The sequence below is a fragment of the Oryctolagus cuniculus genome, chromosome 4 (genome assembly GCF_964237555.1).
Source record: "Oryctolagus cuniculus chromosome 4, mOryCun1.1, whole genome shotgun sequence".
In the NCBI taxonomy this organism is placed as follows: Eukaryota; Metazoa; Chordata; class Mammalia; order Lagomorpha; family Leporidae; genus Oryctolagus; species Oryctolagus cuniculus.
Window position 1 is genome coordinate 89,111,669 of NC_091435.1, and position 27,188 is coordinate 89,138,856.

General features: G+C 38.4%; 1 protein-coding gene across 2 annotated transcripts in view; it reads left to right on the forward strand.

Annotated features, from left to right (window-relative positions):
• Nucleotides 1-2,227: 2,227 nt before the first annotated feature.
• The window catches only part of TMEM207 (transmembrane protein 207), a 30,501-nt gene continuing 5,540 nt past the window's right edge, over nucleotides 2,228-27,188 (forward strand). Inside the window, exons 1-4 of one of the 2 annotated variants that reach the window (XM_008266652.4) lie at nucleotides 2,228-2,402; nucleotides 4,624-4,661; nucleotides 21,137-21,181; nucleotides 22,636-22,778. In XM_008266652.4, coding sequence (XP_008264874.3) covers nucleotides 2,328-2,402; nucleotides 4,624-4,661; nucleotides 21,137-21,181; nucleotides 22,636-22,778 — 301 coding nt within the window. In that variant the 5' untranslated portion in view covers nucleotides 2,228-2,327. Of the gene's footprint in view, nucleotides 2,403-4,554; nucleotides 4,662-21,136; nucleotides 21,182-22,635; nucleotides 22,779-27,188 lie in introns of both variants that reach the window. The other variant, XM_051818897.2, reaches the window with a different exon arrangement.

A 27,188-nucleotide genomic window follows, 5' to 3' on the forward strand; every position in this document is an offset into this window, starting at 1 on the left:
CCCTTCCTCTGCTTTGAAATTCATGGCAGTGACTGTGGCTGCATACTAAACAGATCATGGCCACCACACAGCCTGTTTAACCCATCCAAATGCAGCTTGACTAATTCAGACACTGCAATGCCCAATTCAGTGCAGTGGTTTAGGTAACCAACAGGGTGTTTTTTTTTTCTAGTGTCTTCTATGTATGTGTTTAAAAATGAGTTCATATGTTATCATTTGAATTACATTTGTTGAGCTTCACTCAGGTTGAAATTCATTATGCTTGTTCTGTGTTCTAGGTCAGCTTCAAAACTGACTCTTGGAAAAATACTTATGTATAAAATAATTAGCATATAGACATTGTCAAATACACACACACATAACACACACATGTGAGAACTTCAAAAAGTTTGTGGAAAAATAGAATAAAGGTAAGTTTATTTTGATGCAGACAATTTTGAAATCCATGTATCAATTTTTTGTAATATACATTTCCATGAAGTTTTTGAAGATGCCTTATACCCCCCAAATACAGGAAGCTAACAGTAAAAAGTAGTTTTCCTTCCTACTCTTGTTTCCTTAGTCCCTCATTTATTAACAATCACTGTTAATAAATTAATATAGAAACATTATGTATATATACACACATATGCCTATATTTTACAAAAAGATAAACCATCATAGCTATGCCTGCTTATTGCATGGAAGTTAGTATGACGCACACATTACACTATGGTTTGTTCCATTTATTTAATATATCATAAAGAGCTTTATACATCAGCATCTGTGATTTCCAGACACCTTTCAAACAACGTCCCAGTATTTTTTTAGGTGACTACAATCATGTTGAATTTAACCAGTCACATTTTGATGGACAATTGGTGTTTCCAATGTGTTATTATTATCAATAATACTTCAGTGAGCATCATTGCATATGACTATTTGTCCCATGTATAGTAGCATCTGTAGGATAGATTCTTGGCAAAGAATTCTTGGCCTAAGGGTATATTTACTTTTTAGGCTTATAGATACTACCCAGTTGTCTTAAAGAAGTTGTACAGTTTTCTAAATCACATATTTTAGAGTTTTTTTCCTCATACCTATCCCTCCCAACTACATATAGTTTTTTTTTTTACTTTGCCAATATAATTATAATTGTGTATTATATTTATCTAATTATAAATGAACATTAGTATCTTAAAATCACTGTTGCCTTCTTTCCACCCAAAAGCTTCCTTTTTAAACCCTTGATGGGGCCACTGCGGTGGTGCAGTGGGTAAAGCTGCTGCCTGCAGTGCCAGCATCCCATATGGGTGCCAGTTCGAGTCCCGGTTGCTCCAGTGAAAGCAATGGAAGATGGCTCAAGTTCTTGGGTACCCAGTACCCATGTGGAAGACCTGGAAGAAGCTCTTGGCTCCTGGCTTTGGATTGGTGCAGCTCCAGCCATTGCAGCTATCTGGGAGTGAACCAGCAGATAGATGACCTCTCTCTCTCTTTCTGCCTCTGCCTCTCTGTAACTCTGCCTTTCAAATAAATAAATAAACCCTCAAATAATATTCTTATTGTGTCCAGTAATTCAAAATGATGGCTACAATAAGTCTCTGTGTTTATTTAAGTCTAAATTTGAGCTTTCTGTTACATTTATTTTACTATTTGTATCCAGCAGAACCGTTTTTGTAAATTACCATAGCTTTAATAGAAGTCTTAATATATATTAGTTTAGTTGTACTTTTCAAGAATTTCCTGAAATAATCTTCCAAGTATTTTGTTGTTGTTGCTTTTGTTGATAGTGTTGGAGTTGTTTCATTAAAATAACACAGAAATGCACACTGCTAAAAAAAAAGAGCCAGAAATTATAATTTTGAACACATTTATGAGACAGGAAAAGCTTTTTGTACAAGATTTAATAAGAAATAGGATTTAAAATCATATGTAATAAGGGAAGATAAAAAAGAACCAACAAAGGCAAGAAAACTGAATAAATGTGCTAAATATGAGAGTCTATGAAGGAATCACAAGTTCTCTGGAATAAAACATGGACTTGAATTTTGAATGTGATTTAAGCAGCCAGCTAGTCTCATAGGTCAGCATTTATAACCCCTATTTTTAAGGCCTTGACAAACAGTAGCAGTGTTCTGACCTTAAACTTAAATTCCTTGAACTCTTAGTGCCTGTGAGTGTGCACCTGACATTCCTTTCCCCAGCATGCACTTCACTAGTCACAAGGAGCCATCATTAACACCTGCCCTGGTAGGGAGTATAACTTATAGAGAAGCTAACAAGTTGTGAGACTGGGGAAGATAAACAAAGTTAGCAAACTGCTATCTCTGGCAGACTGACCTTTAATCATGTCAAGATCCAGACCTTTTGGCATCACTTCAGTGATCACAACTGCAGGAACCTTGTGTTTGACTCTATTCCAGGTAACCATCTCTCTTTCTCGGAACATATTTTGAGAGGTACTTTGAGGACTTGATTTCCTATAGATTTGTGCTTTGCACAATTTAACTACTCCTACTTAAAAACATTTTCCTCAAGAAGGCATTACCAGCAACCTGTACTTTATTATAGAGAGAGACACAGGAAACAAATTGTCCGTAATATTAGTCTTGATTTTGTTTATGTATTACCATTGATATCAAAATGCAATGCAAATTTTAACCTTTGTTTAACTTTGCTATGCAGTGAAAATTTCAAAAATAAAAAATGCTATTGACACAGAGAAAGCTGCTGTGGCTGGATTAATTTAAGGCATGTTTGCTGTTGCCTGCAACCACACTTGATGCTTGACAGTTTTTCAATACTGCCTGATGTAGACAGAACCACTTTAGGGTTCATTTTGCTTCTGCTCTAACATTCCTCTCTGACCAAAACCTGCATCTCCATATCTGTGTTACTTGAATGCAATGTGTCTGAAAGATTTAGGTCTAAAGTATATTAAGACTTCACTCAACATTTCATTATAACTCAGAAGTCTGACAGCTAATGAATTGGCAGTGAGGTGGCTATAATGTGATATTGTGTAATTTGAAGACACACAGAGAAGATTAGGAAGTGACTTGAAAGTAAAATGTTGGCTTTATTTGTTTATCTGTTATGCTGAATCCCAAATGATTTCATTGACTCATAAGTAAACTTTCTTCATGGGCAAAATCTGAATGTTCATTTCCCTCTCTGTTAGTATGCAAATCTATTCGCAGCATTCTAGCAATTGAGAAGGCAACTCATCTTCTGGGCTTATAAATTGTTCAATACCACACTCTCTGATGGCCAATTCATGGCTCCATCTGCAACTCCACAAATCTCTCTACCCAGATAAACTTGGTGGAGTAAATACAAGGTGATAAAGAAGATGTGTTTTGGGGAAAAAAGACCTTGCTCACTCCAAACTCCCAAGTCTTCCATTTGAAATTTTCTGACTTCTCTTTTGTACCTGCATTTGTATGTTATATTCTAAGAGAATAAATGCTTCAATTGGCTTCCTCAACCTGGATTTGGAAGCTATATATAAGTGATATTTAAAGATTTTTCTATTAGTACACTGGAATCCCAGTTCAAAAGGGAACACAGACAAAAACACCAGAAAAGAGTCCTTTTCTTTGTGATGGTGGGTATGAAATATTGTAAATTATAAGGTTCAAAACAAAAAAAATTAAGATAATTGTTCTATAATGCTGTAGGCAAGGGTTTCTTAAAGCAATCAAGGTTACCACTTTTCCCCTCTTTTTTGATTAAGATTACAAATTTTGACAGGAATGCCATGTGATTTTAAACAAGCCTCAGTCTTAAAGTAGGTTAAAGTCACATGTTCACGAAGTATTTAATATCCATTGCTGCTAATAGGATTAACTTCTGTTTCTATACATTTGGTATATGGTTCCTTTGCGTGAAGATACTCAGAAATAATTAACCCCCTTCCTATAGCTAAAACTTGAGAATAAAATGTGCAAGGTGCATTGAAGCTTATCTTAGAGCCAACAAACTATCCATATACAAAAACCAGAAAATGCTTTCAGGTCTATCTATAATGGTTTGCAAAAAGACATCTGGTTCAAAGACATCTGTCTTCTGTCACTGTTGGGTTTGAGATTCCACCCAGGGCTGGCACTATGGCAAAACGCATAAAACCACCACCGCCTGCTCCCTGCTAATTAGGTGCCTGTAAACATGCCTGTGAAAGCAGTGGAGGATGGCCCCAGGTGCCTGGGCACCTGCCACCCACATGAGAGACCCAAAAGAAGCTCCTGGCTCCTGGCTTTGGCCTGGGCCAGCCCTGGTCTTCGCGGCCATCTGGGGAGTGAACCAGCAAATGGAAGATCTCTCTCTCTCTCGCTCGCTCTCTCTCGCTCTCTCTCGCTCTCTCTCGCTCTCTCTCTAACTCTGACTTTCAAATAAATATTTTTTAAAAAGGATAACATCTCATTCAATGAAATCTGAGTTGAAATTTCATTAAAACAAAAAGAAAAGATTCTACCTAGATACTCTAATTAAAGTCTGTACACTGAAAATAGACCCTGCTATGGTGTCTTCAATTAAAAAGAGAAACAGAATGATATAAACCCGTATTGTCTCTAGGTGCTGTTTGTATTAAAGGATTAGACAAATGAGATGCTTGGATTTTATTGTTTGAAACATGTGTTTCAGTTGGTGCTCTCGGATCTACCATGTGAAGAAAATGAAATGTAAGTAAATAGTAAGAGATCCCATGTTTTAACTTGTTATTTTAAAATTCTGAAGAATTAAAAAGCCTTAATTCATTTTAAAATCCCCAAATGAGTTTCCAATGATCACTATAATCATATAAGAAAAAAAGTAAATGGTTTTGAAATGCAGATGGCTTCATTTTCTAAAACAGGAAAGATCCTTTTTATTATGGTCAGTTTTGTTAGATAAATAAAGGGACGTTGATTTCTTGATTCTTAATGCTCAGTGAATTTCACTCCCTTGAGGTTTCAGAGATACTCTAAGTTCATGAAAGAATCATAGTATAATCTATGGCTTCATTCATACTCATAAGTCATGGCAACAATGGGAGGCCGTCTTTGAGATAATTCAGTTTCAACTCTAAGGAAATAAGCCAAATTCTAACCTGTGGGATGAGTGAATTTCAAAGTGTTTTTGATATGAATTATGTGAATAATCAATTAAATTTTCTCACTTTTTCTACTGTAGACTTAATGGTTCTCAGAATTCTGGTCAGGAGATAGGAAGAAGGTGCCATTAATAACGCTGCTGATGATTAATGTTAACTGTAATGCAATGTGACTTAGCAAAAGTGTCAGAAAAACTTCTCTGCCAAGCACTGTCTTCTGGTTGCAGCCCTCACTCCCAGCCAGCTGTTGTCAATTATCCTTGCCTGTTGCCCTCAATCTGGAGTCTTTTGGCACTGGAGCTAGAGCAAGAGGCCATGCTAGGAGGGGTGTTTTCTTAGGCCCTGGAACCATGCACCTGATTCTGGTAGATTATCTTTTTGTTGACAATTTGCTTATTACATTTGTGCCACCCTTTCTGCTCCTGCATAGTTCTCCATTTATGTTTATTCTAGCATTTAATTTTCTGTTCATTCTAGCATTTAATATGCGATCTTTAGCTGTTTGTGACATAGGAGAGTTTTTGATTGCTATAGGGTTACCTGACATTGGCCATCGTGGCTGCTCTTATCTTGCCTTTTCAGTTCTTTTGTTTGTTTGCTTTTAAAAGATTTTTTAAAATTTTGAGATAACATTTTAATTTACATTATAGTCAAAGTCTTAATGGTTCATGAAATAAAAACTTCAACAAGTAAAATATAAAAGAAAAACACGGTTCAGCGGGAATATAGGCAAGAACTGTAGACAGTAATCATAAATAATAATCACATGAAGTGAAGTCAATTTCACTTACAGAGAGTAAATTTTAAAAAATCATAGATCATTAAGACTATCGTACTATATCAGTTTTAACAATCTGTTTTGCAAAGATATAAAACAATTGAAAAATCTATACTTGCAGGAACACAAACATTTATTTATTTATTTGAAAGGCAGGATGACAGAGAGTGAAGGAGAGACAGGGATAGAGAGAGACAGAGATCTTCCACCCACTGCTTTTTTCCACAATTGGCTACAACAGCCAAGGTTGTGCCAGGCTGAAGCCAGGAGCTAGGGATTCCATCCAGGTCTCCAGGTGAGTGGCCAGGGTCCAAGCACTTGGTCCATAGTCTGTTGCTTTCCCTGGCACATGAGCAGAGAGTTAGATAGAAAGCAGAATAGCCGGGATTCAAACCAGCACTCCAGTATGGGATGCTAATGTCACAAGCCATGGCTTAACCTACTGTACCACAATGTTGGTCCCAGCTTCTTCATCTCCTGTTTGTTGTATAGAATAATACGATAAAACAATTCATCATTGGAAATTATCTTAAACATTGAATGCAATTTTCTAATCATCATAACAGGAAAATATGTGTTTGACAAGTGTTTATACTCATTTTAGAGACTTTGGGGTTACTGGTCTCCTTCAGGTGAAGAAATTGAGACCCAGAGAGACATAGTAAATAAGTTAATAGCAGTTCTTCAACATTTACTTAAGTTGAAGTTGTGCTATTAACTTACTTACTATGTCGGCAACATTTATGTCCATATCATCTTGCAGTTAAGTGTCTGTTGTATTAATCATTATTTGATACCAACAGTTTTGGAATACCAAGATAGACCAATAGGGAAAGATGTGCTTTTTTTTTGGCCATGTGAAGATAATAGAAGAAAAGCAGAGGCAGTGTATTTCCAGGGCAGAGTTATAATGAAGTTTGCAGTGGAAAAGAGATGCCATGGAGCAGCATGGGCAGTACAAACATGCAGCAGTAAGCAGAGAGACCACCTGCAACCCCCTCAGCCCAGGACTGGAGGAGACACCAGCTGCTCAAAGTGAGGTGAGACCAAACTGTGACACCACATGTCACTGGTGATGTTGCCTGAGAATCTTGTTAACCACAATGGCTTTGATTTCTGACTGGAGCCCTAGCAGAGGTCAGCATACCAACATAACCTGGTGAAAGAAAAGTATATTGCTTTTTTTCTATTGCCCCAGAAGGGTGCTCTGTGATCAGCAGGGAGAAAGCATCATCTTAATGCCAGTATAGTCTGGGGAAGCTTAGGCAAGTGCCCACCTAGAAGATTTTTATCAGAGGAATAAATTTGTGTTCTCCACTGACTTTGAGCCTGGCCTGGAGTACTGGCAGATGGTTAGGCATTTACTTAGGACTGCGAGGTGCTCCCATTCCTCAAGCCTGTCTCAGGCTCTGGGGCTCAAACTGCCAAAGCAGAACACCCACAGTAAACTGTCTATGGGAATGCCTCTGCTGTGGATGGGGCAGGCTTGCAGAGCTGAGATTGCATCCTCTGACCCCTGTGACTGTGGAGCCTTGTGCAATATGACTGAGGGGATTCTGTGACTGCACAATAGGTAATGGTTGTAGCTGGGTCTCTGGGCAATCATTCAGTCTGATGTCTGAGGCTCAGAGCTACCTGATTGCCTGGAATGTGTGATTGTAGGATGCTCCATGCTCACATTGAGGACTTCACAGATCATTTATATAGTTTATGTGCTAGAGATTGTAGTTTATGCTGGAGATTGTAGGCACTGTGAGTTAATGTTGTGCACCTATCACCTTGGAGGAGAGGAGGTGAGGCTGTGATTATGCCAGCAGATGTAATTATACCCTCCTCCCTACAGTGAAGATCTATCACTCCCAATTTGGGTGTCACCCTGTATTCTCACCACACCCTTGAGCACTGATCAGAATTCCCTGGCCCTACCCAGCAAATGGCTCCTTATATTCACTCAAGTATCAGACACTCCTCTAAGCCACAAAGGCATAGTTCAGAGATAAAAGCCATCAGAGGAGAACACCAACACATGTTTCCACAAATGCCTAAAATAAACAGAAAAATACAAAAAAAGTAGAATAAGAAACACAACAAGACTCCTCAAAATGAACACAACAGCCCCTAATATTAGAATGTGAAGGCAAAGAGATTAATAAAATACTTAAAAATGAATTCAAAGGAATGATCATAAGATTACCCAGAAACACAGAGAAACAGATTCATGAGGTGAAAAAAATCCTACGTGATACGGTTGAAAATGTTGCCAAGAGATAGAGATATTGAAGAGAAATCAAGCAGAAATATTAGAAATGAAGGACTCCATATGTCAAATAGAAAATACAATGGAAAGCTTCAACAACACACTCGGTGAGTCAAAAGAAAGAATATACAAGTTAGAAGATAAATCCTTGGAAATATCTCAGTCAGAACAAAAAATAAAAATAGAAAGACTGAAAATAGTGTTTGAGATTTATGGTATATTATCAAATGACCAAGTAGATGTCTTACTGTAAGTTCCTGAATGTGTAGAAAGAGAGAGTGGATTAGAACACTTATTCACAGAGATAATCGCAAAACTTGCCTAATTTGGAGAAACAAAGAAGCATCCAAGTACAGGAAGCATACAGAACTCATAATAGATAGGGTCAGAAAAGATCTTAACCATGATACATTATAGTCAAATTTTCAACAGTAAATCATAAAGAACAGATTCTAAAATGTGCATGAGAAAGATGCCAGATTACCTTCAGTGGATCCCCAGTTATACTAATAGCTGATTTCTCATCAGATACCCTATAGGCCAACAGAGAATGTGGGGACATAGTACAAGTCCCAAATGGAAAAAAAAAAAAAAACTGTCATCTCATAATACCCAGCAAGCAAAACTCTCAAAATTGCAAGTGAAATAAATATCTTTCAAAACAAACAGAAATTGAAAGAATGTCACCATTTGTCCAGCCTTAGAAATAATTCTTAATGAGTGCTACACACAGAAATAGAGAATGATAGTCATCAACAAAAGAATATGAAGGCAGAAAATCTTCTTGTAAAAGTATAAAGGAAATCCAAAGCAGACAATATGTAAGAAAAATGGTAAGACCAAGTCATTACTTATCAATAATAACCTTGAATCTAAATGGCCTAAATTCTCCAATTAAAAGATACAGACTGGCTGAATGTAGTAAAAACAAGACTCATCTATTTGCTGCCTACAAGAAACACACCTTACCAACAAAAATACAAAAAAAAAAAAAAAAAAAAAAAAACTTAAAATGAAAGGACAGAAAAAGATATGCCATGCTAATGGAAAGCAAATGTGAGCAGATGTAGCCATTCTAATATCAGACAAAATAGACTTAAACATTAAAACTGTTAAAATGACAATGAAAGGCATTATGTAAGATTAAGGGATAAATTCAACAGGAAAATGTTACTCTAATAAATACATATGCACTGAATGGCAAGGCACTTGGCCATCTCAAATGAATGTTCAGGGATATAAAAGGAGACATAGACTCCAAAACAATAGTACTGTGGGACTTCAACACCCCAATTTCATCAACTGACAGATCAACTATACAGAAAATCAACACAGAAACAACAGAGCTAAACTACTCTATGGACCAAATGGACCTAATTAATATTTACAGAACATTTCATTGCATAGTTATAAAATATGCATTCTTTTCATCAATGCATGGAACTTTCTCAAGGGCATATTGTATGCTAGGCCATAAAGCAAGTCTCAGTGAATTAAAAAGAATTGAAATCGTATCATGTATCTTTTTGACCACAGTGGAATGAAGCTGGACATTAAACTTAAGAAACTATAGGAAATATGAAAATACGTGGAGACAAAACAACATGCTTCTGAATGAAGAGTCGGTCATAGAAAAAGCAAAAGGGAAATTAAAAAATTCCTGGAAATGAATGAAGATTCCAACATAACATATCAAAACTTACAGGACACAGCAAAAGCTGTGTATTTTATCAAATGCTTTCTCTGCATCTACTGAGATAATTATATAGTTATTATTCTTCAGTTATTAATGTGATGTATCACATTTAAGAGGGAAGTTTGTAGCAATTAGTGCCTACATGAAGAAATTGGAAAGGCATCAAATAAATGATATTTCAATGCATCTCAAGGACATAGGAAAACAGCAACAAACCAAATGCAAAATTAGTAGGAGGAAAGAAATGATTAAAATTAGAGAAGAAAAAACTTGAACATCCCCCACACCCCCAAAAAGATACAAAAGATCGAGAAAGAATAAGATGGTTTTTTGGAAAGAGAAACAAAATTGATACACCATTGGCCCAACTAAACAAAAAAAGAAGACCCAAATTTACAAAATCAGAGATGCAAAAGGAGATGTAATGATGGATACCACAAAAGTAAAAAGAAGCATGAGGATTTACTAGAAACAGCTATATGAAAACAAATTAGAAAATCTAGAAGAAATGAATAGATTTTTGCACACAAATAATCTACCATAACTGAGTAATGAAGACATAGAAAACCTAAATAGATGAATAACCAACTTGGAGATTGAACCAGTAATAAAGAACATCCCAGCAAAGAAAAGCCAAGGACCAGATGGCTTCACAGCTGTATTCTACCAAATGTTCAAAGAACAAATTCCAATTCTTCGCAAACCGTTCAAGATAATTTAAAGTGTGGGAATTCTTCTAAACTCCTTCTATAATGCCAGCATCACCTTAATTCCAATTCCAGAAAAAGATACAACAGAAAAAGAGAGCTACAGACCAATATCCATGATGAATATAGATGCAAAAATCATCCACAAAATGCTAGTTAATTGAATCCAGAAACACATCAGAAAGATCATTCTCTTGGACTAAGTGGGATTTATCCCTGGTATGCAGGAATGGTTCAACATACTCAAATCAATAAATGTGATACATCACATTAATAAACTGAGGAATAAAAACTATATAATTATCTCAGTAGATGCAGAGAAAGCATTTGATAAAATACAACATTCTTTCATGATAAAAACCTTAAGCAAATCGGGTGTAGAAGGAACATTCCTCAAAACAATTAAGGCAATTTATTACAAATCCACAGCTAGCATCATATTGAATGGAGAAATATTGGAAGCATTTACACTAAGGTCAAGAACTAGAGCACAATGCTCACTTTCACATCATTGCTATTCAATATAGTTCTGGAAGTTTTAGGTAGAACCACTAGACAAGAAAAACAATCAAAGGCATACAAATGAGCAAGGAGGAAGTCAAATTATCCATGTTTGCAGATGACATATTCCGTATCTGGGGGAACCAAAAAAAAATAATGCCATGGCTGAGAAAGAACTTGTAAGATCAGTATCATTCTCCATACTACAAAAAGCTTAAGTACCTGGGAATACATGTAACCAAGGATGTGAAAGAACTCTACAATTAAAATTACAAAACATGAAAGAAAGAAATAGAAGAAGACACAAAAATATGGAAAAATCTTCCATGTTTGTGGATAGAAAGTTAATATCATCAAAATATCCATACTACTACAAGCAGTTTACAGATTAAATGTGATACCAATGAAAATAGCAATGAAATTCTCAAATATAGAAAAAAATGATGCTAAAATTTATATGGAAACACAAGAGTCCCAAAATAGCTAATGCAAAATTAAACAACAAAAACAAACCTGAAAGTAATCACAATACCAGGGCATACTAAAGGGCAGTTATAATCTACACAGCCTAGTACTGGGACAAAAATAGATATGTGGACCAGTGGAACAGAATAGAAACCCCAGAAATTAATTCACATATGTAATACCAACTAATCTTTGCTAAACAAACTGAAATCAATCCCTGGAGAAAGGACAGTCTCTTCAATAAATGGTGCTGGAAAAAAATGTATCTGCATATGCAAAAATATGAAAAAAGACCCTGACCTTATACCTTTACAAAAATTAACTGAAAATAGATGAAGGACCTAAAGCTATGACCCTATACCATCAAATTACTAGAGGAAAATAGGGGAAACTCTGTAAGACACTGACATAGGCAAAGACTTCTTGGAAAAGACCTTGAAAGCATGGACAATAAAGATAAAAATAGATAAATGGTATTACATCATGATAAGGAGCTCTGCATTGAAAAAGAAATACTCAACAAAGTGAAGAGGAAACTGACAGAATTGGAGAAAACATTTGTAAACTATACACTATTATAGGATTAATATACACCATATCTATAAAGAGCTCAAGAAACTCAAAATCAACAAAGCCAACAACCCAGTTAAGAACTGCGTAAAGGACATGAACCGGCAATTTTCAAAGGAAGAAATTCCATTGTTCAACAGACACATGAAAAAATGCTCAGGATCACTAGCCATCAGAGAAATTCAAATAAAAACCCCAATGAGGTGGTACCTCACCCCAGTTAGAATGGCTATCATCCAAAAATCAGAAAACAATAAATGTTGGCAAGGATGTAGTAAAAAAGTAACCCTAATGCACAGTTGGTAGAAATGTAAACTAGAACATCCATTATGGGAGACAGTTTGGGGATTCCTCAAATATCTGAAAATGGATCTACCATACAACCCAGTCATCCAACTCCTATGAATTTACCCAAACAAAATGAAATCATCTTATGAAATAGCTTTTTGTACCCCAAGTTTAATGCTGCTCAATTCATAATTGTTAAGATATCAAATCTATGCAGATGTCCATCAACTGATGACTGGATAAAGAAAATGTCATATATAGACACTATGGAATGCTACTCAGCCATAAAAAAGAATGAAATAATGTATTTTGCAATAAAATGGGCACAACTGGAAGCCATCATACTTAGTGAAATAAGTCAGTTTCAAAAAGACAAATCTCATATGTTTTGTTTGATATGTGGCTGTTAATTTAGAACAATAAAACATGTATGGGAATCAAATGGTCATTTTGGGATATGATTGTCATTTTTAGCCCTTGTTTTTACTTCTGTGGCATTGTGGCTTTCCTACTTCTTTTTTTAAGATTTATTCTATTTATTTGAAACACAGAGTTACAGAGAGAGGTAGAGACAGAGAGAGGTCTTCCATCCACCGGTTCACTCCCCAGATGACTGCAATAGTTGAAGCTGCACAGATCTGAAGCCAGAAGCCAGGTGCCTCTTCCAGGTCTCCCACATGGGTGCAGGGGCCCAAGGACTTGGGCCATCTTCTACTGCTTTCTCAGGTCATAACAGAGAGCTGGATTAAAAGAGGAGCAGTCAGGACTGGAAAACTGGCACCCAAATGGGATCCTGCACTTCAGGCCAGGGCTTTAACCCGCTGCTCCACAGTGCCGGCCCCCGTGGTCTTCCTACTTTTTATTTGTTGAATATTACGAGTAATGATGAATTAAGTCCGTGATTACAGAGTGTATTAAAATTATGTCTGTGCAAAGATTGATGAAAAGATAGGTGGTATGATGGAGGGGTATTAGGGTGATCAGGGGAGTGAGGTAAGTGTGGTTGTCTTCTTGTAACTTTACATGTGGAATGCAAAAACTGTTCTCTTTATATTTATAAAAAATCAAAAAAAAATCAACTGTGTTGTGTGAAAACAAGAAACCACCTCAAATAGAAATCAAATTAGCATGCACTAAAGAAAGAAGGAAAGGGGAGGTTGACTGGGATTGCAAGTACCATAAGGTAAGTAATGTGTTGACTAGATACAACATCACACATATTTTGCACACAATGGTGTTAGTCTTATGAGTATATAATGAAAGACATGCTGTCTTATGAAAGAGTAAGAAGCCCCTACACCCAAACAAAATCCTCTTTCTCTGCCAATATTTATTCAAAGGATTCTCAATTTAAAATTGCTTCTCTGTCTGAGACATTATCTTCTGTTAAAATATGTTTCCCAGCTAAGTAAGCTTATTTATCCATTACAAGCAATACGGAGTAGAGTAGCACAAACACTGTGGCACACAAGAGAAAGGATCTCAAGGGGTGGTGTGCTCTAAATATACTTTATGAGTGAGAAATATAAGAGGTTAGTAAGGGGCCAGCGTTGTGGTGTAGCAGGTAAGGCTGCCACCTGCAGTGCTGGCATCCCACAAGGGTGCCGGTTCAAGACCCTGCTGCTCCACTTCTGATCCAGCTTTCTGCTACGGCCTGGAAGGCAGTGGAACATGGCTCAAGTCCTTGGGCCCCTGCACCTGTGTGAGAGACCCAGAAGAAGCTCCTGGCTCCTGGCTTCGGATCAGCGCAGCTTTGGCAATTGCAGCCATTTGGGGAGTGAACCAGCGGATGGAAGACCTTTCTCTCTCTCTCTCTGCCTCTCCTCTCTCTGTGTGGCTCTGACTTTCAAATAAATAAATAATTCTTTAAAAAAAAAGGACAGTAAGTTTCTCAAAGTCACATGCAAAATGGACACAGCAAAGGGAGACTTGGATTAGAGGGCAAAAAATAGAAAAGAAGAAACATTTCTAAATAAATCAAAGAAAGCAATAAAGGGCTGGCTGGCCGCCCATTGGAAGAGATGACTGGGAAGAAGGCATCTCTGATAACCAGAAATAAAAACATTTTCACGGATCAACTTTTATGCTGAAAGAATTATGCAAAATGATTTACATACATTTCTGTTTTAAAAAATTCCTGTTTTAAAAATTTTGATCTATTACTTATTCTACTTAAACTTGTTTTCAAACATTAGATTGAATTTTTCTGATCCAGTATAGTCATTTTGTTTTTATAACTATATTTTGGTACAAATAATGCATTGCTATCTTATCTTTGTATAAAATGCAAGTATTATAAGTAATATATTATATGAAATAAACTGATAGAATCCCCATTCAATTGCTCTTCTACTTCATTCTCCTCCCAGTAAGCAATCACAGATGGGCATGCATGTGCATAAATAAACTCAAAGTCATGAATGACAAATTCATAAAATAGTTTTTTTTTAAAGATTTATTTATTTATTTATTTGAGAGGCAGGGTTAGAGGGGGTGGGGTAGGTTTCCATTCACTGATTCACCCCCAAATAGCCACAGTGCTCAGAGCTGGGCCTATCCAAAGCCAGGAACCAGAAGCTTCATCCAAGTCTTCCACGTGGGTGCAGGGGCCCAAGCACCTGGGTCGTCCTCTATTGCCATCCAAGGCTACAAGCAGAGATCTGGATTGGAAGAGGAGCAGCTAGGACTGGCTAGGACATAAACTGGCACCCAAATGAGATAGTGGCACTCCTGACAGAGGCCTAGCCTACTATACCATAGAGCCAGCCCCATAAAATAGTGTTTAGATTAACTGCATTAATAGATTTCCTAATGGGGTTGGATTGTGATATAGTGGATAGAGACTCAGCCTGCCACACAGGCATGCAATATGGAAACTAGTTAGTGTTCCAGCTCCTCCATTTACAGTCTAGCTTCCTGCTAATGGCCTGGGAAACCAGCGGAAGTTGGCCCAAGTACTTGGACCTCTGCACCCACATGGGAGAATCTCCTGACTCCTGACATTGGCCTGATCCAGTCCTGACCTGACTGTTGCAGCCATCTGTGGAGTGCACCCGCAGATGGAAGATTCTCTCTTTCTTTCTCTCTCTCTCTCTTTCTCTCTCTCTAGCTCGCTCTCTCTAGCTCCATCTAGCTCTCTGTAACTGTGACTTTCAAATAAATAAATCTTTAAAAAATAGATTTTCTAGTGATATTCCATCATCTATCTGAGTACAGTTAAGTATTTTGTTCAAGAAGGCAAACAAATACAAGGCAGATCTTTTATTTGGACCCAGGACTAATTTCAGAGCCTGAATATTAATCACAAAGCTATATTGTATATCCAACTTATTATATAGCTGGTGAAAAATCTGAAAGAAATACATTTCATCTAGTGAATGCTCTATAATTTACCACCAACTTCTGGAAAATATGACATGATATTCTCTATCCTTCAAATTTTTATTACATAAATTGCATATTAGTGCATGTTGAGGAAAATTTTTTAACTGAGAAAAACTCCAAGAATTTTTTTGTTACATTTAATCTGAGTATCATGGGCAGCATTGTTCACATCGCCTACGATGTTGTTCTCTTTACAAGGCCCCAGGGTTAGAATTTTTCTCCAGTTTTTCTACCAGGAACTGTTGCACATCTGATGAGTAGTGGCATTCATTTTGCTAATTTTAGAGGATACCATGTAACCAATTCTCTTTCTTACCATTTTTATTGCCAGAAAGCTTAAGCCAGATCTAGAATTCAGTTCAAATTTTCTATATGGGATTTACTACAGTCAGTTTCCAAACTGATATCCCTCTTGGTTGATTTTCTTTGTCTGATACTATCCATGCTTCAATTTCTATTTCTTGTGTGCATTTTCAATCTTTTCTTAAGACATTTTAAAACTCAGTATATTGCAAGTATACAGACAGTCCTATACCTAGCTTCTACTCTTTCCAGTCATATTATTGCACAGTGGTAAGAGACAGGGACTAGCCAGGCCACATGTATTTAAATGCTTCCTCTGTCACTAGTGATATTCCATCATCTATCTGAGTACAGTTAAGTATTTTGTTCAAGAAGGCAAACAAATACAAGGCAGATCTTTTACTTGGACCCAGGACTAATTTCTGAGCCCAGAATATTAATCACAAAGCTATATTGTATATCCAACATTTACCTTATTATATAGCTGGTGAAAAATCTGAGAGAAATACATTTTCTCTCAGCTATACAGCATATACAATCCAAAGGATGAAATAAATGATCCCATAGGTGCCTGCAACTCTGAAATTCATGACACCATTGCATTTCTCCAGCTATTGCCTGGTCATCTTTTTGCATATCAGAACCTCCACCAAAGGTGCACAGGGCTTAGAAAGTGCAATAAATCAGTTTGGGTATTTGTTTAGTCCTGGGTGGAGGGTAGGCAAATGAGTGATTTAAAAATAGAATGAAGAAATAAAATGAAGTACTTAATATTTAAAATCCATATCAATGATAAATACTTACATGTGAATTATATTAAAATAAAAAAAATAGAAGCAGAAATGGATATTACAGGAACCTGAAATAATCCGCACTTTGGGTCAAGAGTTTCTATGTCAATATTCCAAAAACAAGAACTTCTGTTCTTTTACTTGGCCAGGACACCCAGAAACTTTCCTTCCATACATCCTAACGTAAAGACTACACTTTATTTACTCCATCGGTTAGCGTTAGCAGGTACTAGACTTGTCTATGTGTTCCCTTTGACTCCCAGTCCCTTCACCATGACCAACTGTGAACTGAAACTGATCACCTGGAACAGTGAGATGGCATTGGTACATGCCACCTCGATGGGATTGAATTGGAATCCCCTGGTATGCTTCCAACTCCACCACTTGGGGCAAGTCAGCCTGAGCATGTCCCAAATTATACATCTCTTCCCTCTGATGGAGTAAATAAAGGGGAGAGTGATCCAACATGGGAAGTGAGATACTCAGCAGACTCATAGAATGGCAGATGTCCTAAATAGCACTCTGGCCTCAGAATCAGCCCTAAAGGCATTCGGAGCTGGCTGAGAAGCTCATGAGAGTATTTCAGGCATGGAAAGCCAAGACACTCTGGCAAAAGATCTCTGCGAGTGAGATCCCAGTGGAAAGAACAGGTCATCAAAGAAGGAGGTACCTTTCTCTGAAGGGAGGAGAGAACCTCCACTTTGACTATGACCTTGTCTAAACAAGATAAGAGTCGGAGAACTCAGAGGGCTTCCATAGCCTTGGAAACTCATGACTGGAGCATAGGGAGATTACTGATGCCATAGACAGGAGTGTCAATTGGTAAAGTCAACAACAGGAGTCACTGTGCACTTACTCCTCATGTAGGATCTCTATCCTTAATGTGCTGTACATTGAGATTTAATGCTATAACGAGTACTCAAACAATATATTTCACTTTGTGTTTCTATGGGGGTGCAAACTGTTGAAATCCTTACTTAATGCATACTAAACTGATCCTCTGTAAAAAAAAAAAAAAGAAAAAGAAAAAAAAAAAGAAATTATCAATTCCCAACTTGACTCTCACTGGGATTAAACATGACAATAGGTCTGCTCTGATTTCATCATCATTTAAAAAAATCATCTATTATTTTTCACTTTATGTTTCTGTGTGGGAGCAAACTGTTGAAATCCATACTTAATGTGTACTAAGCTGATCTTCTGTATATTAAGATAATCGAAAATGAATCATGATGTGAATGGAAGGGGAGAGGGAGTGGGAAAGGGGAGGGTTGTGGGTGGGAGGGACGGTATGGGGGGGAAGCCATTGTAATCCATAAGTCGTACTTTGGAAAATTATATGCATTAAATAAAAGTTAAAAAAAAAAGACTACACTTTAAAGATTTTTATATTTTTAATGTGGCATGTTAGTGCTATCTGACTACAAAAGTTTGAAAAATTCAAAACAGAAACTTCCTCATAATACCATCTTTAAGAGAAGTAAGCACTGTTAGTGGTTTGGTGTACATATATGTTTAACTAGTAACTATTTAAGTGAAATTATTGTATTGGTGCAAAAAAAGATTCAATTCTCTGTATTATTTTACTTAACAAGAATTCAATTTCAAACCTAAATCTATGTTCCCTAAAAAATTAAATTTTGAGGGCCGGCGTCGTGGCTCACTTGGTTAATCTTCTGTCTGTAGTGCCAGTATCCCATATGGGCACAGGGTTCTAGTCCTGGTTGCTCTTCTTCCAGTCCAGCTCTCTGCTGTGGCCCGGGAAGGCACTGGAAGATGGCTCAAATGCTTGGGCCCTTGCGCCCGCATGGGAGACCAGGAAGAAGCTCCTGGCTCCTGGCTTTGGATCGGTGCAGCTCTGGCCATGGTGGCCATTTGGGGAGTGAACCAACAGAAGGAAGACCTTTCTCTCTGTCTCTCTCTCTCTTTCTCTCTCTTTCTCACTGTGTATAACTCAACCTGTCAAATTAAAAAAAATAAATTTTGAGAAGCAGAGAGAAAGAGACACATACAGATAAAGGGAAAGCTCCCATCTTCAGGTCCACTCCTCAGATTATAATGGACTGAGCTGGGCCAGGCCAAAGCCAGGAGGTTGGATATCAACTGAGGTCTCCCATTTGGAATGTAGGAACCCAATCACATGAGCAATGACTGCTGCCTCCCAGGGTCTAGCATTAGTAAGAAGTCGGAGTCAAGATTCAGAGCTGGGAATCCAATACAGATATTCCATTGTGGGTGCAGATGTAACAGCAACATGGTAGCCAGCAGGCCTGCCCCCATTCTTTTTGATGATTGCATAGCAACACTCTACAAGGATATTCCATGAATTATTTTCAAAAGTCTTTTACTGATGGTCACTTAAAAAAAGATTTATTTATTTATTTAAAAGTCAGAGTTACAGAAAGAGAGAGAGAGAGAGACAGAGAGCTCTTCTCCATTTGCTAGCTCATTCCCCAGATGGCAGTAACGGTCAGAGCTGGGCCAGGCCAAAGCCAGGAGCCAGGAGCCAGGAGCCAGGAGTTTCTTCTGGGTCTCCCATCTGGGCTGCAGAGGCTATCTTCTGTTGCTTTTCCCAGGCCATTAGTAGGGAGCTAGAAGTGGAACAACTAGGACACTAACCGGTACCCCTACAGAATTCTGGTGTTGCAGGCTTAGGTTTTACCAGCTTTACCACAACTCTGGCTATGCTCACTTTCTAAAGTTGTCAGTTGTCATTTTTTCTTAGCCATTTGTACCTGTGAACTTTGCAGAATTCTACAGCCACTCAGAAAAACAAAGATATAAGAACAATCAAAAAATTTTCAATTAGTCATTTACTTCTGTCTTAAATGTTTTGTGTAAAATTTTTAATTCAATGGGTCAGGCATTGTGGTGCAGAGGATTAAGTCGCTGCTCGTATCAGAATGCCACTTCAAGTCCTGTTTGCTCTGTGTCTGATCCGTCTTCCTGCTAATGCATCCAGGAAAGTAGCAGATGATGACCCAAACTCTTGGCTCCCTGCCACCCACATGTGAGTCTGATGAATTTCCCAGCTCCTGACTTCAGTCTTGCCCATGCTCAGCTATTGTAGGCACTTAGGGAATGAATCAGGGGTGGAAGATCTCTATCCCTATGTCTACCTCTGTATCGAGCTATCCCCTGACTCTCCCTCTCTCTGTCACTCCACCTTCAAATAAATAAATACATCTTTCAAAAAATTTGAAGTTTACACTTTGCATATGTTAAAAAGTCTTTTCTCTACTATAAGATGATAAACATGGCTGACTCCTGAGGGATGCTAGAAGCAATAAATTAATTGACATTAGGAATGCCCAAGAAAGCATATTAGTGGCCCAGATATTCTGATATGAAAACAGTCCATCAGCAACATATGTCCAGTGCAACATCTCGGGCATAGTGAGGGACTCCAGTATAAATAATTGATACATCTTTGGACATGGGGAATTACGCCTCCTGAAAATCTAACTGTGAACTTTACTTTTGTATGATAGCTTTCAACCTATCTTAGTGCCTACACACACAGATTTTACAATGATAGGCTAAGAGGTCAACTAACTTTCTGGTAAATGACGTATTTAGTCACACCCATTCAATTTCCTTCTAGCCTAATTTCTTTCCTCATGAGTTGCCCAAGTAAAGTGAAATCAATTGGAGTACTTAATATTTAATAGTTAGCCTGCTATTCCCTACCAAGTGGCCCAGGAGTGCAGTGGAGGATGGCCCAGGTCCTTGTGCCCTGCAGCCACATGGGAGATCAGGGGAGGCACCTGGCTCCTGGCTTTGGATCAGCATGGTGCGCCAGCCGCAGCAGCCATTGGGGGATGAACCAATGGAAAAGAAAGACCTTTCTCTCTGTCTCTCTCTCTCACTGTCCACTCTGCTTGTCAAAAAAAAAAAAAAAAAAAGAAAGAAAAAAGAAAAAAAGCACAGATCAGTAACATTTCCATGGATAATTTGGTTCATGAAGGATTCTAGGTCTCTGGATAAACAGAAAGGTGAAATGAATATCTGTCTAATACCTATGACTTATTGTCCCTGAAGTTAGTCACTAGCTTCTCAGAGCATAACAGTATTTGTAACACTAGAATCAAACTTTAAACAGGATTTTTATTTGTTTACATGACTGATAATCTCAAATTTATCTTTGTTCCAGTGCCTTGAATGGACTAAATGAAAGGCAGACATTTGTTTATCATGCTGAGGGTAGAGATGGATGTGGATATAATTAGGTGACTGTTCTAGGGTCTGTATCATTTGGAGGTTCAAATAAAATTGGTATTAACCATCTAGAGGTGTAGCATTAACTGCTCTTCCTTTATCAACAGATGTGTAAATTATAATGAACAACAACCCAACAGCTGGTATGTCTGGTAAGAATAATCTCATTTTTCAAAAATAAAATATTTGGTGATATATATACACAGTCTTTTCCCTAATTAATTTTATATGTCACATGAACTCAATAGCTTAAGGAAATTTTAGGAATCATCATTCCTCAACTGATTTTTTTTTTTTTTTTTTGGACAGGCAGAGTTAGACAGTGAGAGAGAGAGAGAGACAGAGAGATAGGTCTTCCTTCCGTTGGTTCACCCCCCAAATGGCTGCTACGGCCAGTGCACTGAGCCGATCCTAAGCCAAGAGCCAGGGGCTTCCTCCTGGTCTCCCATGGGGTGCAGGGTCCAAGCACCTGGGCCATCCTCCACTGCCTTCCCAGGCCATAGCAGAGAGCTGGACTGGAAGAGGAGCAACCGGGACAGAACCAGCAGCCCAACCGGGACTAGAACCCGGATGCCAGCGCCGCAGGTGGAGGCTTAGCCTAGTGAGCCACGGTGCTGGCCCTCAACTGATTTTTATTCCGGCTTCAAAAGCCATTCAAAATATTACTGTTACTTTTTTGAAATCCTTATACAGTTACTATGTCATTCTAAATCTTGACTTTTTTATTTTCCAAACTTAACATATTAGTTCTCTTAGATTGTTAGCTCCTCAAAGGCAGAGATTCTATTTTGTGCACATTTGGATCTCTAACTTCAACATGTAAAATATGTTTAACTTCTTAAATACTAGTTAACAGGTATTTAAGAAGCTATGTATGGGCTGGCGCCGCAGCTCACTAGGCTAATCCTCTACCTGCGGTGCCAGCACCCCGGGTTCTAGTCCCAGTTAGGGCACCGGATTCTCTTCCGGTTGCTCCTCTTTCAGTCCAGCTCTCTGCTGTGGCCCGGGAGGGCAGTGGAGGATGGCCCAAGTCCTTGGGCCCTGCACCCGCATGGGAGACCGGGAGGAAGCACCTGGCTCCTGGCTTCGGATTGGCACAGCACCAGTCGCAACGCGCCGGCCATGGTGGCCACTTGGGGGGTGAACCAACAGAAAATGGAAGACCTTTCTCTCTGTCTCTCTCTCTCTCTCTCTCACTGTCTAACTCTGCCTGTCCAAAAAATAAATAAATAAATAAATAAATAAATAAATAAATAAATAAATAAAAGGAAATGAAGCTATGGATGAATTAAAGAAGTGAATGAATGAGCTAAAGAAATAAAGCATTGCTTTTTTGGAATAACTCTCCAATTTCCACAAAGAAATGATTGTTATCACCTGACAAGATGGACCGTCTCTACTGGCAGAGTATACTCCAGCTTCAGCAGAGATGTATGAGAGGATGAGAGGTGGTGGTTGATTGCTGAGGATTTAAGCATCTCGGATTGCTTGCAGCCAGTCCAGCTGGGTCTCTGTACAATTTAATGTCATAACAGAAGCTCTTACCTCCCCTTGCCTCTATGTCTCATGCTCTACCTCACTCCTTGCCTGCTATTTTTCGTGTCAGGTTTCTGTTTCTGATTTTCTTGGTGGCTCTTCTCTGTGGAGTGGTGCTCTACTGCTTCCAGTGCTGGCTGAAGAGACTCCGGATTGATTCCTCAAGACGCACTATGGCCGTGTTTGCTGTTGGAGACTTGGACCCCACTTATGGTGAGCAGCAGACTTCTACACACTTCTGGACTCCTTTTTGAAGATTTATTTATTTAATTGAAAGAGTTACAGAGAGGGAGAGAGAGAGAGAGAGAGAATGTCTTGTGTCCCCTGGTTCACTCCCCACACTCCCCAAATGATTGCAACAGCCAGAGCTGAGTCCTCTGAAGCCAGGAGCCAGGAGCTTCTTCTGAGTCTCCCACACATGTGCAGGGGCCCAAGCACTTGAACCATCTTCTACTGCTTTCCCAGACCATAACAGAGAGTAGGATCAGAAGTAGAACAGCAGGAACTAGAACTGGCACCCATATGGGATGCTGGCACTCCAGGTGGCATCTTTATCCACTATGTCACAGTGCTGGCTCCTGAACTCCTTTTTAAAAGCTAGTATTTTGTGGTGAATTGAAAGCTGTCATCTACAAAGCAGGTTTGTGGACATAGACTAAGACATGACATACTGGAGGCTCTAAGGCACACATTGATGACAGCGATTAACTGATAAAACCCCAGAAGAAAGGAAACACCAGAAGAAAAAAAAATTTGTCCTAGGGAACCAACTTAGAGTTGAGTGTAGGAACAGAATCTGAACGTTTTATTTATTCCACAAGCAGAAGAGAAGAGATATGCTGGTCTGGACACTCCAAATGGCAAGTAGAGTTTAAGTGAAGAATATCTCTAAGCTTTTACTCTCAATTTTTCCTACCCTGTATTCATGATAGTATTTAATAGCTCTCTGGGTTGCATTTAATTCATCAGAAGTGCTTAAAATTGACACTTAAGCACACTTCCAAGATTGTTACCCCTGTAAAATCTGAAATCACTCACACAGGCAAGTGTGAGTCCTTATACTTTCTCTCTCCCTCTCCCTCTCCCCCTCCCTCTCCCCCTCCCTCTCCCCCTCCCCCTCCCCCTCCCTCTCCCCTCCCCCTCCCCCTCCCTCTCCCTCTCCCTCTCCCTCTCTATCTCTCTCTGACCCCACATAGTGGCAGCATTCTGATCCTAGCTACTCCCATCTCCATCCCCAAAACCGGCTCCTTACATCATATTCCAATTTGTATAATGAGGTAAGAACTATCAGAAATTGATGTCTTATGGTTATTTGTAACTTCTAGCCTTAATTATAGGTAGAAAATAAAAGGCCACTTACTGATTTCTAGGAGGTCACAATTGATGGTTTATTTTTGAAGATTTATTTATTTATTTATTTATTATTAGAAAGAGTTACAGAGAGGAGAGAAGACAGAAGAAGAGAGAGATCCTCCATATGCTGGTTAACTCCCCCAGATGACCTCAATGGCCAGGGCTGGGCCAGACTGAAGTCAGGAGCCAGGAGCTTCAGTCAGGTCCCCCACATGGCTAGTGGGGGTCCAAGCACTTGAATCATCATTTGCTGCTTTTCCCAGGCCATTATCAGGAAGTTTGACTGGAAGTGGAGCAGCTGGCACATGAACTTACCCCGTACAGGATGCCAGCTTAATGGGCAGCAGCTTTACCCGGTACACCTGGTATGCTGCAATGCTGGTCCCAATAATTTGTTTCTTTATATTAAACATTGTCCTTATACATAGGCTGTTGTGAATATTCCCTCTCAGGTACTGGATTAAACCCCACTGTTGTTTGCTAAAAATTAATAGCGGTTTTTCAGAGTTGTGCACCAGCATGAGATTTTTCAATAGTTGGAACAGGGTATGCCCTAGATAAATAAAAAATAAAAAGAATAAAAATAAACTGAAATTGCCATAAACATTTTGTGTAGTGGGTAACATTCTACTTAGGACTCCAATGTTCAAATCAGAATGCCTGAATTTGCATCCTGGTTCTGCTTTTAACTCCAGGTAGTCTCTAATTTTTAAATGTCACTTTGAAGATTGGTAGTTCTATCTCTTAATAGCATGTTATCTATTCCTCTCATTCTTCATGGTAAATACACATAAATAGATCTTTGCTGCCAGTCAACTAATAGAAATCAATTGTACAGAAATGTGGAAAGGAATTCAAAAAATATGCACTGGGCACAATGACATAGTCTGTGGTAGAGATTGTGTTTTAGAATCTTCATTCCCATCCTCATGCTATCCTTTCCTTTTAACTCCACTGGTATTGATTCTAGATCTTATTTTTGCTCAAGAAACACTTAAACTGTGTTCCAGCTTGAGCAGCACTACAAAGATCTCATCCACTGATTTCCATTATGGAAGCTGCAATTTCAGTTGTCCCTTCCCACTTATCTTTCCTCTTATCAATACTAGGTTGAATACTAAGTCACCCCATCCATCGCCCATCTCCCGTCTTGTCCAGAATTCTCAGGACCCTAGTACAGATATTTAACAGCCATTTGTAGTGTTTGATTTTGATGTAAACTCCAGACTTGTGGTTTTAGGAATTCTTATTTATCTCCTCCAAAACAAACCACAAAAAGTAATTTAGGAAGTGTCATTCTCTGTGATCCCAATGAATTATTTACCAGTAATTTCTGGCTGTAAATTCTAGAGAACCAGTATTTTAATGCAGTGTGAAACCTAACTCTTACTGGATTATTTCCCCCCTGGTTCTACTTTCTCCACTGGATCCTCTTTATATTTTCAATTCTCCAGATAAATGTTTCTTCCTATCTAATATTTCTGGAAGAAGGAGCTGCTCTCCAAAAGAAAGCTAGGAAACCATCTCAGTATGTATCAGTAAGGGAGGTGAGAGTGAAAGGCACATGATGTACCTCCACAGCTCCCACAATGTGTATGCTCACAATTGTGAGTCCCATCCAAAGTTATAGGATTATACTTCTGAGTTTGCCTTCAACCACTGGTCAGAAAGGGGAAAGAGCCATCAGAAATCACTTGAATGACAATGGTGACATAGAAGGGTAGAAAATAGAGTGTATGGACTTCCTGATATCCCTCAAGTAAAACGGAAAAGACAGTATGTTCACCCTGAACACAGGATGTGTGAAATGGGCCATTTAAAACAGTATAAAAAGACACTAGATTTGATATATTAATTTTGAGTTCCATTCAGGGCTTTATTTTTTTTCTTCAGAACTTATTTCACATTATTACAATATTTGTTGAATATATTAGTTGAAATAATTCTGCTCCTTTGGCCTATGGGTCAGGGGTCTGATTCTCATGATCTCCTAGAAGAGGACCTTAACTGAGTAGAAGAAAGGAGAAGAATTTGGCTTAATATCAAAGGCTACAGTTGATTGAGCTTCACTAATGTTAAAATACATAAAATATGAATTTTCTCAGTAGCAATTCTTGACAGTATTTCATGGCTCAGGTTTCCAATTATCTTGATTAGAAATACTAAAAAGAGAAAACAGCCTGATATCCTTAAAAATACATAAGAAAAGTGTTGCTAAGACATCCCATCCTAATGGCTGATGAAATTTCCTGTCTCAAAAGGCCTTTGGGAACTCAGCCAAATAGCCCAAATCCTATTAGCAACTGTTGTTATCAATGACCATGCTGTTTCACAGTACTCTGCTGAGTTTCTGCCTTAAGAGCAGAATCTCTCTTCTTCATGGGATCTATGTACCAAATGGCCCATCATAGTCAAGAGTTTCTCTAAATAGTCAATGGGTTTAGTAGAAGAGACTCTAGCACTACTGAGCTCAGTGAGCACTTCCTTTGTCTAGAGAACATTATGACAAAAGTCTTTACTCTCTGGAAATGGAAAAGTAATCCATTTGCTACCTCTGTTACAGGCTGAATTGTCTTCTCTCTAAATTCATGTGTTTGAAAACCTAACCCCTGGTACCTCAGAATATAACAAAATTTGAAGTGTTCTTAATAAAATTAATTAAATTAAAGTAATGGAAGTGAATCATAATTTGAGACGACCAACATCCTTGTACAGGAGATTTAGCACATGAACAGGCACATAAGGAAGACCACGTAAAGACACAGGAAGAAGATGCCAATTTATAAGCCAAGGAGAGAGGTCACAGAAGAAACTAACCCTGCTGATACTTGATATTGGAAATGCCCAGTCTCCAAAATTGTGAGAAAGTCAATTTCTGTTGCTTAAGTCACACAGTGTGTGGTGCTTTGTTGTAGTAGCCATAGAAACCTAATGCATCCTTTTGGGAGCTACAGATGAGAAAGAGGTGCAATCAGAGTAAGCAGGAAGAAGAAGAGAAGAAGAAAGTCAAGAATATAGACAAGGAACAAGATGAAAGAAGAAACTTGCAGTTTGAAGGTGGATATATTTGAAGGTCAAAAATTGAGATCTATTTGTTTTGTACAAGCTCTAAAATCATCAAATTATTTCTGCTTAAGGACCCCTCCTCTTCCAGAATGCAATTCTAGCATCTCCTAGATCGCCCTTTCTTCTGTTATGCATCTAACTCCACACCCCAAACACACTTTTCTACCTGATCCAGTTCTCTCTTACTATCTCTGCAGCAACCTC